General features: G+C 42.1%; 1 protein-coding gene across 1 annotated transcript in view; it reads right to left on the bottom strand.

Annotated features, from left to right (window-relative positions):
- Positions 1–12,722, bottom strand: part of CTNNA2 (catenin alpha 2) — a 1,382,498-nt gene that overhangs the window by 921,634 nt on the left and 448,142 nt on the right. The window contains exon 4 of the mRNA XM_070379403.1: positions 5,034–5,200. Within this exon, the coding sequence (XP_070235504.1) occupies positions 5,034–5,200 (167 nt within the window). The remainder of the gene's footprint in view (positions 1–5,033; positions 5,201–12,722) is intronic.

The following is a 12,722-nucleotide window of genomic DNA, read 5'->3' as shown; positions in this document are numbered from 1 at the left end:
GAAGAGAATTTCTTCTTTTTTGCTATCTCTAGTCTAGAAGCATGTAATCGTGAGAATGTTTTATAGCTACCTTGAGATCATGAGAAAAGGGCCTACAGAGAAGAGTGTTCTTCCTGAGAAAACATAGAAACTGGTCCTTGTCACATGTTTATACCTTGATCAAGCTCTGCCTGAAGCCAACTGCCTCTGGATTTTTAGTTTGGTGCGTCAATATATTTCCTTTTTGAAAGAATAAGTTGGGTTGGGTTTATGTTTTAAAAATGGAAAACTTCCTAATTATTGTATTTTCCTTCCAGATGAGACCATAGCAATATGCACAATTTTCCCAACATGCACTGTACTCTTTCTTACTGTCTCCCCCACCACCAGCCTATAAAGTTTTAAAGGCAGGAGCTGAGTCTTATTTACCTTGGAAGTTATGTATTGTGGCACAATGTTCTGCACACAGTAGGCATCCAATAAGTATCTCTCGAAAGGATAACTAAATAAATAAATTCTAAACAACCCAGCTATATGAAGTTAATGCTATGACAGGTCTGATGAAAAAGGTATGCTAAGAATATGGGCAGTAATTTCTACATTTATAATTAGAGACAAGGATATTTTGTACTAATTGCTTGCTGTTATTCAAACATAAGAGCCACATTATGTGCAGCATAAATTACTGCAACATTGTAAATCAACCATACTATAATCAAAAAAAATTGTAAACCATATGAGAACTGCAGAAAGAAACATAAGACTATTGAGAAATAATGTTATTGGGGATTCTCTAGTCCATTTGATGATAATGTTACAAAAAGTATAGGTAATATTAAACCTACCCCCAAAACAACTGGGTGGCAGCATTATATTTGGCCCCTGGTAGTCTCAAAGATAACCTGAATTTTCTGAGAAGTTGACTAAAGGGTTGTGTATTCTATATTGCTGTTGGCTTTCCAGGGAGAAGTTCTGAGACAATTGAGAACATCATTATTCAAGGACTCAGCTCGAGTACAGAAAAAAGCGATTGTCTCCTCTGACATATACATGTCTAGGTGAGTCTGTGTGTAATGTCACCACCAACGCCAAGAACCGAACAATAGAATCTGATTACATTCATTCGGAGACTAGGGAAAATAAATATCGCTCTTCTGGATCACTGATTGAAATGCGAAACTCCTTTCCAAGTGTGAAGTGTCACGTCTCAGCCTAACACACTGACAATATCAGCTGATTACAGGATACACCAGGTGTCTGCAGGGAATCACTCACCAGCAACTTCAACAATACAAGTGATTATAGTTCAGTAGTTTTTAATGATGTCTGATGTGCAAATGATTCTTTTAGCTTCACTCAGGAACATCAAATTCCCACTTTGGCGGTAACTCCGCTTTGAACTCTATGTCACTCACTATTTCATCAGTAACTTCTTGAATTCAAAATAACTACAGTAGCAAAAACCTTTGACAGCCCTATAGAATCTTTTATAAAGTATATTCAAGAGAGCTCAACATTAAAGCACACATGAATACTTACAAAATAAAGCAACTAGCTTCATATGAGCAGTTAGAATGCCTATGTGTGTGTGCTAAGCTGCTTCACAGTCATGTCTGACTCTGCAACCCCATGGACTGTAGCCCGCCAGGCTCCTCTGTCCATGGGACTTTCCAGACAAGAATACTGGAGAGGGTTGTCAGGCCCTCCTCCAGGGGATCTTTCTGACCCAGGGATCGAACCCGTGTCTCTGATGTCTCCTTCATTGGCAGGCAGGTTCTTTATCATTAGTGCCACCAGGGAGGCCCGGTTATATGAAAAGATGAACTATACCAGAATAAAAACTTAAGTTTACAAATGTAATTTTAAGGCAGCAGAATGCAAAAACCTATACTCTGCCAATCACACCATCTCTGTAGAATTCCCGATTCTTTACTTGATTTGAACGATTTACTCAGGATTACTCAATTTGCCAACAATTACCTACAGGGTGCGGGACAGAAAATGAAGGCAGGCATTTTAGGAGAATAAATGGACTCTCTTTCATCTACTCAGTGAATTATTGATGCAAAAACATGGAAATATGTTTCTGATAAGAAGGCAATTCTGTCCATGTTCCTGTAAGTTCCTCAGAAACAAGAAAATAAATCAATATCTGGAAAGAACAGCAATAAAGTTTTGGCACATGGCCTAAAAGATAAAAAGTAAAATATTATCTGTAATGCTCAAAGGTAAAATAGCTATGCAGTGGTTAACATGGCAGGAAGCTACAGGACTCCCTATAGCGTAGTAATTAATCTTCAGATCCAACAGAAAATCAGCTTACTACTTTATTATCATTAGGAATCATCTGACACTCTTTTGCCCATCTATGTTCTATCATCCATTTGGTAAAGAAATTCACTTTTGTTTGGAGGAAACCTTGATAACATTATAAATGATCATTTCTAACCTGCTCCATCAAAATAGGTAATGCTATTTCCTTCATCTCATGTGGGTGCTCAGTCGCTCAGTCATGTCCGACTCTCTGCGACTCCATGGACTGCAGCCCACCAGGCTCCTCTGTCCATGAGGATTTCCCAGACAAGAATACTGGAATGGGTTGCCTTTTTCTTCTCTAGGAGATCTTCTCAACCCAGGGATCAAACCCACATCTTCTGTCTCTCCTGCATTTGCAAGTGTGTTCTTTACCACTTAGACACCTGGGAAGACCCTCATCTAAGTTAAAAAAAAATAAATAGATGCTAGCAGACAAATTTGTTTATGAGAGGATGTGCTTCTATGGAAAAAACAAAAATGCTAAGTAGAATTGTATACTATGTCTATTTGCAATTAATTGTTGACACATTGTCTTTTTTACCTGGTTGGAGCACTAGTCCCATCATATGACAACAGTGAGAACACCAGAATCTGCAGTTCCCCAAGGATGCCACAAGAGGGCACCATTTCACCACTACTGTCCCCTGCAGAGGTTATACTCTGAGTACAACAAATGTGTTATTTAGTCTTACAATCATTTTTAATTTTATTGCTGACAGTCTGACAGGACTACTTAATATTGCTGGGTTGACCTTTCCATATTTTGTGCTAAATCTTTTTTTTTTTTTTTTTCTTCTCTTAATCTGCTGTGTTGGGAAGAGGATATAATTGACTCTACATTAGGACAGGCTGCAGTGTGATACTACCAGCGACAGCACTGGTCAAAACAGATGGATGAAAGGCAGTATTCCAGGCATCAACTGGTGCCATGCAGCACTCTACAGACCCAGACTTCATGAGCACCAGCCACGTGTGGGCTGTTCAGGGAGAGTATACTTTTTAGCTTTCATCACTCCCCAAAGGGGCAGAAATGGCTTTCCACAGAACGTGCATGCATGCGTGTTCAGTCTTGTTCAACTCTTTGCAACTCCATGGATTGTAGCCTGCCAGGCTCCTCTGTCCATAAGACTTTCCAGGAAAGAATACTGGAGTGGACCCTCCTCCAGGGGATCCTCCCAAGCCAGGAATTAAATTCATGTCTCCTGCATCCCCTGCACTGGCAGGCAGGTTTTTTACCACTGAACCACCTGGGAATCCCAGCACAGAGAATGCTAACATATAAGATGTAAAGTTAATTTCCTTAGGTCCAGTCCTGTTCTCCTTGTAAAAGAAGACGGTCCCTCTGGGGAAAGATTCTTCTTACAATGTGGCTTTTGAAGACTAGGCAGGTTGTAAGAGAAAGGTAAGAAAATTTTTTCTTCAACACATTTGAGAACAAAGTCATCTGTAGCCTAACAGATGACTAAAAGCCCCACATAACTCAGGTGGGGCTGCAGGAATAGGGCCTGAGAGTGGTTCTGGAATCTGACAGTGGTGACAGGCGCCACTGACCAGACACTTACTTTGCACCAGACTCTGTGATAAATGCATCACAGGAATTTCCCTGTTGAGAGCTCCCCGCGGCTCTGAGGGCTGCACTGTCATTAGCCCTCATATCAACAGATGAGGTGTTTGAAACCTGAGGTTTTATTTTTTACATTATACATACACATAGGCTTCAGTTGGTAAAGAATCGCCTGCAATGCAGGAGACCCCGGTTCAATTCCTGGGTCGGGAAGATCTCCTGGAGAAGGGATAGGCTACCCACTCCACTATTCTTGGACTTCCCTGGTGGCTCAGCTGATAAAAAATCTGCCTGCCTGGGTTCAGTTCCTGCATTGGGAAGAATCCTGACAAGCAAGGAACATATGATGGGGTTGGTGGGGCACATGTGCACACAGAGACCCAGTCCAGGTGTGTGAGATGAAAACTGATGCAGCAAGATTGACTTTAGTAAACAGTGGCTTCTTTTTATTGTCAGACTAAGGGAGGTTCAAAGTACATAATTCTATAAAAGGGCAATGATAGACCAGTTAACAAAATAGAATGTAACAGGATCTATATCAAGGTGGGCAGAGGTGGTCAAGTGGCCAGCTGCCTAGAAGAGCTGCGTGTCTGTCCCATCACTCAGTCATGTCCGACTCTCTGCAGCCCCACAGACTGTAGCCCGCCAGGTTCCTCTGCCCATGGAATTGTCCAGGCAAAGATACTGGAGTGGATTGCCTTTTCCTCCCCCAGGGGAACTTCCTGACCCAGGGATCGAACACCCGTCTCCTGTGTTTTCCACACTGGCAGGCAGGTTCTTTACCACTGTGCCACCAGGGAAGCCCCTAGAAGGGCTGGCCTGGCCTGAATTACTACAGGGACCAGCACCGCTCTGAATCTCAAGACAAGACCAAGGTGGGCACCCTACACAAGGCCTCTGAAGCCTGAAAGATGCACAGTTTTGTACTCCAGGAAATAAGGGGAGATTTAAACTCCATGTTTTGAGAGAAGACAATTCAAGTGAATAATCTGTATCTTTGAAAAATATATTATTGAGTATAAATTGAGTATTAGAAAAATTAAGGGCATACCACTTGGGTGAGTAACCAAGTGACCCTGTGAGCGGTGATTGTCAGTCCAGGTCAGCACAGTACTACCCACGGTCAATACCACCATCCACATAAAGCATATTTTGATAAGTTCTACATACGTACAATTTTCAGATGAGACAAAAGCCTCATGACGTCCGCCATGTCCGCCAGGATGAGCAAGCGGGTCACAGCAGACAGCAGAGCCCGTGCCGCCCGTACCATGGTTCCGCGCTTCACCGACGAGCAGGGGTCATCTGCAAATTCTGAAGAAGCGATGCGCATGGTCTCACCTGGAAGACAGACACGGAGACACACGTGGGTAGACAGGAAGCTCAGAGGCCGGCAGTCACTAAGATCTGTGGAGGGGTAATCAGAGCTCTCACTGCAAAACCACCCTGGTCAGGTGGTACCAGCTCCCTCAGTGAAGCTGAGATTTTCAAGTCAGACCCCTTAGTGCCCCCAGACAGGTGCTGTGAACAAGACCCAAGTGTGAAATTATGTTTTTAGCATCAATAAGGAATATGTTTGATTCAGTTTGTGTAAGAGTTGAGATGAATTTGCCTGACCTGAATCATTCTCACTCTCCAAGTCCCTTGAAACCAGTGGTATTTACTAGGCTAGTTGGTTTCTGACAGCTGAAGAATAAAGCTAACAGCTCCAGAGGGGAATGAAACTAAAGACTTTGACCTAATGAACTCGGTTCTCTTAATTGAGTTAAATAGACAATAACAGACTACAGAGATAGTCCATGCATGCATGCTCAGTCACTCAGTTGTGTCCGACTCTTTGCAACCCTAGGGATACAAGCCCGTCAGGCTCCTCTGTCCATGGGATTCCCCAGGCAAGAATACTGGAGTAGGTTGCCATGCCCCCCTCCAGGGGATCTTCCCAACCCCAGGGATCTAACCCAAGTCTCCTGCATTGGCAGGTGGATGTCATTCTATAATACAGAGAACACTTAGGAGACAATTGAACCAATTCAGCAAATATTTATTAGGCACACACTGGTAAAAATTCTCTACCAGAGTCTGGAAATGCAAAGGTGACTAAGAATGCCCTGGGCCCAGGGAGTTCAGTCTAACCAGGACACACATCGTAAATACATACTTAAAATACAGAGATTACATGCCATCATAGACATATGACCAAGAATGAAGGCAGAAAAGGAGGAGGAAGCGATTAACTCATTTAGTGTGAGGCTGGGGGAAAAGCTGTCAATACTGATGGCCTTTGAAAAGCCAAGATGTGTTCACCTGGAAGATGAAGGTGGGCAGGGCGCCTAAGGCACTGTGAACACCAGGAGGCTCCAGGACTTGGAGGAGGGCGCTGAGCCCAGGTAAATGCAATCACCTGAAGCTCACAGTGAGTGAGGGCTGTAGGCAAGAGAGGTGCCAGGGCCTGGGACACTGGGCAAGAGATTTGGACTGTGGCCTCAGGAGGAGATGACTTCACATATTTTTATTTTGGCCACATTATGTAAAATAAGCCGGAGGGGTCAAGACTTGTGCAGAGAAAATAGGCAAATACAGTTACAATCTGAGAGAGCAGATGAGGACATAGACCAGAAACATAGGAATGGGATCCAGAGATAAGATCTGTATCAACGAGATGATGAAGGGAAACAGGAAGAGACAAGGGAGAGAATCAAGGATTTGGGGATTAATTATATATGGAAGGGTTTCCCTGATGGCTCAAAGGTAGTATTTACCAGCAATGCAGGATATGCAGGAGATGAAAGTTTGATCCCTGGGTCAGGAAGATTCCCTGGAGGAGAAAATGGAAACCCACTCCAGTTTTCTTGCCTGGAAAATTTCACGATCAGGGGAGCCTGACAGTATACAGTGTAGGATCCCAAAGAATAGGACACAACCGAGCACACACATGCGATATGTACGGAAACCATTGAGGAGTTGGAGGTAGTGGTGAATACAGACCCACCACAATGGACTGGTACATATTTGCACAAAGGGACTCCAGGAGTGGGAAACAAAGGGAGGTCATTAACTACATGAGACAGGCCCCATGGTCATGGGGTGGATATCTACCTATGGTACAGAGAACTAGGAAAAACCATAATGGAGCTTTACGCAGCAGAGCATACACAGGGGTACCAATGTTTTGATAAACCAGAAGAGTTCATATGACCAATGAATCAACTTAGGATGACACAATACAGTCAATATTTTATTTACAAAATGATTAATTATCATCTGCCCATCAAAACTAAGCTCAAATAGTCAATTATTTCAATGAAAGTCTGTGCCTCCTAGCATTTATCCCAAGATATGAGGGAAAATAAGATATACTTCTCATAATTTTAGGGCTTCTCTGATAGCTCAGTTGGTAAATAATCGCCTGGAATGCAGGACACCCAGGATCAATTCTTGGGTCAGGAAGATCCCCTGGAGAAGGAAATAGCTACCAACTCCAGTATTCTTGGGCTACCCTTGTGACTCAGCTGGTAAAGAATCCGCCTGCAATGCGGGAGACCTGGGTTCAATCCCTGGGTTGGGAAGATCCCCTGGCGAAGGGAACTGCTACCCACTCCAGTATTATGGCCTGGAGAATTCCATGGACTGTATAGTCCATGGAGTCGCAAAGAGTCAGACACGACTGAGCGACTTTTATTTCACTCCCTCTCATCATTTTACAGGCAGATCAAAAGATAATATAATTCCCTCAGTGTTGTAGTTATTTAAACCCTCCTTTTTGTACTTAGGAAATGTGGGTGTGTAAGGAAATATATTGTGTGGCTGGATCTTTTAAAGAGGCTACCATCTATGATATGTATATGACACAGTTGCACAGCTTAGTCTTTATGCCTAGGCACAAATAGCTTGAAATATAACAACAGCATGGGAGAAGATTAAAAATGTTTTATTATGATACTGGTGAATTGTCAAGATGTATGACACCTGAAGAATTGATGCTTTGAACTTTGGTGTTGGAGAAGATTCTTGAGAGTCCCTTGGACTGCATGTAGATTCAACCAGTCCATTCTAAAGGAGATCAGGCCTGGGTGTTCATTGGAAGGACTGACGCTAAAGCTGAAACTCCAATACTTTGGCCACCTCATGCAAAGAGTTGACTCGTTGGAAAATATCCTGATGCTGGGAGGGATTGGGGGCAGGAAGAGAAGGGGATGGCAAGAGGAAGAGATGGCTGGATGGCTTCGCCGACTCGATGGACATGAGTTTGAGTAAACTCCAGAAGTTGGTGATGGACAGGGAGGCCTGGCATTCTGCGATTCATGGGGTCGCAAAGAGTCGGACATGACTGAGCAGCTGAACTGAACTGAACTGATGGCTCTAGTAGGCCTAAATAAACTTTAAGGTAGAGGTTGGCAATTAAGAGATACATATTCATTGCTTTTCTGCCTTTTGGCTAAGATCAAGTGAAGAGATACATATTCAATCCAATGGTCCACATGCTTACATAAATATCCTCTAGGGCTATTCCTTGTCCCTAAAAAAAGACTAAGCAGATATCTGTGTGGTGGGGAGAAAGCTACTTCATTCTCACTCTGTAGAGCGCAGCCAGAAAAAAACATTATATACCAAGGTGAATCTACTGAAATGTTGAGAAGGTCACCCTAAAGACTAGACGTAAGTGCAAATGGTATTGTTAATGGATAAATCAATTGCCGCTGGAAGGGATCTACTTATTCAAGGAAGGGATCCACTTATTCAAGGAAGGGAGAGATTCTTTTCTGCAGGTGAACCCTAGGGAGCTACACTGTTGATCTCAAATTTTTCAGGTTAAATTGCTACGAGCCACCGCTTGGGTAAGAGTGGACTATTCAGGCAGGGGTCTTCTCAGGAAAAAAGAAAGGGTCCTAATAGGAGAGTCACACCTCCTTCCAGCTTGTGGAGTAAACATGCCTAATTAAATTGATTTTCATACAGAGAGTGACCATGAAACAGGAAGGGGGCAAAGTACAACATTTAAAAGAATAACATAGCCAGAGGACACAGCATAAACTGATTAGAACCAACTAGGTCCAATGGCCAATTCAACTTCTACTTGACCTTGAGCCTCAGTATAAGCTCACTGTAACACACTCCAGGCCCCCGATGGTTCTAACATGCATGCTCAGTCGCTTCAGTCCTGTCTGACTCTTTCCGACCCTATGGACCACAGCTTGCCAGGCTCCTCTGTCCATGGGATTCTCCAGGCAAGAATACTAGAGTGGATTGCCATGCCCTCCTCCAGGGGATCCTCCCGACACAGGGATTGAACCCTCATCTCATTATGTCTCCTGCACTGGCAGGCAGGTTCTTTACCCACTGAGCCACCTGGGAATCCTAAAGATTCCAAGGATGACCAGAAAACATCAAAAGTGGGTGGTGGCCCAATTTCTGGAAAGTCCCACTCTTTCCCAAAACAATGGAATTCTCTTCCTACTCATTAGCCTATGAAATTGCATTGCATGCATGCTCAGTCATGTCTGACTGTTTGTAACTCCATGGACTACACAGTCCATGGCATTCTCCAGGCCAGAATACGGGAGTGGGTAGCCTTTCCCTTCTCCAGGGGATCTTCCCAACCCAGAGATCAAACCCAGGTCTCCTTCATTGCAGGCGGATTCTTCACCAAGTGGACCACAAGCTCCACCTGGGAAGCCCACTTAGTCTGTGAAATTACCCACCCCTATAAAAACTGACAATCCCGTATTCTGGGGCCTCTCATTAACCTTTTTCAATCTGAGATGGCCCACATTCTGTCTATAGAGTATGTTTCCTCCCTGAGTAGACCTTCTTTCTCTTTACTATGGCTCACTCTTGAATTCTTTCCTGTATAAAGTCAAGAACCCACACATGGAGGCTGTCCCAAGGACTCAGATGTGACCTGGGATGTGACCAGCCTTTAGCTCCCCACTCTCTTTTCTACAACAACTCACTTCATCCAGATGCTGACTGGCCAGAAATACTGTCTCAAAGCCCAGGGGATAACACTCAGCAGTATGGAGCTTTCAGGCAGATCTAATTAGTGTGGGGGCCACAGCAGGTCCTCCTGGGAGAAGCTTGGGAGATGTCCATGAGAGAAAAAATGAGACCCAGAGACAAGAGACAGGAAGAATCCACATTCGTAAATGTGACTCTGCAAATGGAAATGCCATGCTAAATTCTGAGATTATCCTCAAATAAATAATAGACCATTTAATCCAATCTAAATTAAAACTAAAAACACAGTTGAAGCAGATACAAATGAGTTAATGATTTTAAAGGTTTCAAAAGAAAGGCAAACTGAAGTCAGCTATAAATTTAATTCATTTTACATCCCTGTAGTTTTAGGATTACTAAAAGAAAACGGAAATCTATATTACAAAATGATAAGAGAGTTTATCAGAATTAAATCAGCTATTCACTTCGGAACTGCTTTTTCTATACAACTAAAATATTTAGCTGAGAAATAGCATGTGTGTGTAGGAGCAGGAAGGGAGCAATTAGGGGAGGGCACCAGAGCTGCCTGTTTCTTTTATATACACTCTTGTATTCAAGCTCATTAACTTGATTATAGACCTAAGGTCAGAGCAGGGCTTCTATGATCAAGCTTCTGATCCTCTAAAGCCACTACTACCTGCTGGAAAGAAGAAAAAAATAACATCTTCAAATAAGCGACTTAGGGGAAATAGTAATTAATATGAATACAGTGCTTCTATATAAAGGGCTATTTTGTAAGCATTATTCTAAAAGCTTTATATATATTAAGTCATGAATTAAAAGAGAATCTCTCTCTCTCTCTCTCTCTCTCTCTCTCTCTCTCTCTCTCTCTCCTTCACATGCTTGCAGGCAGATTCTTTATCACTAGTACCACCTGGGTCTTTAAAGTAACAAAGACTAAGGTCACATTCTGACATCTCTCCAACCATTCCAAAGTTTGTAAGATCAGCAATTATTCAATTTCTGTGTTTTAGTCCCCTCAGCTGTAAAACAGGGGTGAAAGTAATAATAGCTACCTTGTAAGACTGTCATTAAAGATAATCCATTCAAAGCACCCAGCATAAGACCTTACCAGTAATGGGCACTTACTCATTATTAGATAGCAAGGAGATCAAACCATCAATCCTAAACAAACCATCAATACTAAAGGAAGTCAACTCTGAATATTCACTGGAAAGACTGATGCTGAAGCTGAAGCTCCAGTACTTTGACAACCTGATGCAAAGAGCCTACTTATTGGAAAAGACCCCAGTGCTGGCAAAGATTGAGGGAAGGAGGAGAAGGGGCAATGGAGGATGAGATGGTTGGATGGATGGCATCACCAACTCAATGCACATGAGTTTGAGCAAATTCCAGAGATACTGAAGGACAGGGAAACCTGGTGTGCTTCAGTTCTTGGGGTTTCAAAGAGTGGGACACAACTTAGTGACTGAACAACCACCACAATAACTCATTAATACCATAAATACCATAGCTACTACTCTCACTGTGATTCTCTCCAATAAAACAAGAATAGTTGGCAAACTCCTGGTTAAAGATTTGGAAGTGCCTTTTGTGGCTGATTTCACTGCTTGTGTACACAGTAATATACAAGCAAGAAAATATCTGCCTGATAAAATTATATTACATTGAGGCAGACTATACACCCTCCTGCCCACCCTCAAAGATGGTATTGGTGCTCAGTTTTCAAATTGGTGCTTGTTTTGCTTCTTATGCTACCCAACTGGAGGAAATGGGAATGTTGCAAAGCTCCTATAAACCAAGAGTCACAGTCCAAAAAATGGTGATTACTCTTTTGCCCAAATGCAGTAGAAGACTATACTCTTGAAAACAGTAAACAGTGATGTGCTAAGCTTAAAAGAAAAATGGAGTGCAGAGAATCAACACTGAATTCAGTATCATTTAATATTTTTATAAAGTAAAGAGAAAGGAAATTAAACACGGTCAATTTAAATATCATTGTGCAGTGAAAGTGTTTTGAAATAACTGCACTATTAAAATGTATAATTAAACTAAACCTATTGTAAGTAAACAAAACCTATTGTAAGCAAACAAAACATAAGTAAAGCAAATAAGCATGCAATAAATTGTTTTTTTATAAATCCCAAATTTCAATAACCCTCTATATATAAGGCAAATTTCTTTATAAGTAGCATACTGATGACTTCTTTATATTAAGTCAATCAATATTTCCATTGATCAGTGTCTTTATTGTCCTACAACCATGATTACAAATCAAAATCCACTGAGATGTCAGTAGACTGATACATAGTACTTGTTAGTTGAAATGTAAGTTCAAAAACATCTTTTAATGTGATGAGGAAGGAAAAACAATACCACAACATGCATCCTGACTGAACAGCAGAAATAATATTATTATAAAAATGCTACCATCTAATCCTGAATGAAAATGGTAGGCTCACCATTCCAACCTGAAAATGTACAGGACACAGGTCTATTCTTGCTAAATAAGATTTCTGTTGTTCAATCACTAAGTAATGTCCAACTCTTTGCAACCCCATGGAATGCAGCACATCAAGATTCCTTGTCCTTCACCATCTCCCAGAGTTTGCTCAAACTAATGTCCATTGAGTCAGTGACACCATCCAACCATCTCACCATCCATCACCCACTTCTCTTCCTGCCCTCGTTCTTTCCCAGAATCAGGGTTTTTTCCCAATTTGGCTCTTTGCATCAGGTGGTCAAAGTATTGGAGCTTCAGCTTCAGCATCAGTCCTTCAATGCATATTCAGAGTTGGTTTCCTTTAGGATTGACTGGTTTGACTTCCTGTCCAAGGACTCTCAAAAGAGTCTTTACCAGCACCACAGTTTAACAATATCAATTTTTGGTGCTTGGCCTTCATTATGT

Source organism: Bos mutus, chromosome 11 (genome assembly GCF_027580195.1).
Source record: "Bos mutus isolate GX-2022 chromosome 11, NWIPB_WYAK_1.1, whole genome shotgun sequence".
Classification (NCBI taxonomy): domain Eukaryota; kingdom Metazoa; phylum Chordata; class Mammalia; order Artiodactyla; family Bovidae; genus Bos; species Bos mutus.
This window is presented reverse-complemented; position numbering and strand designations above follow the sequence as displayed.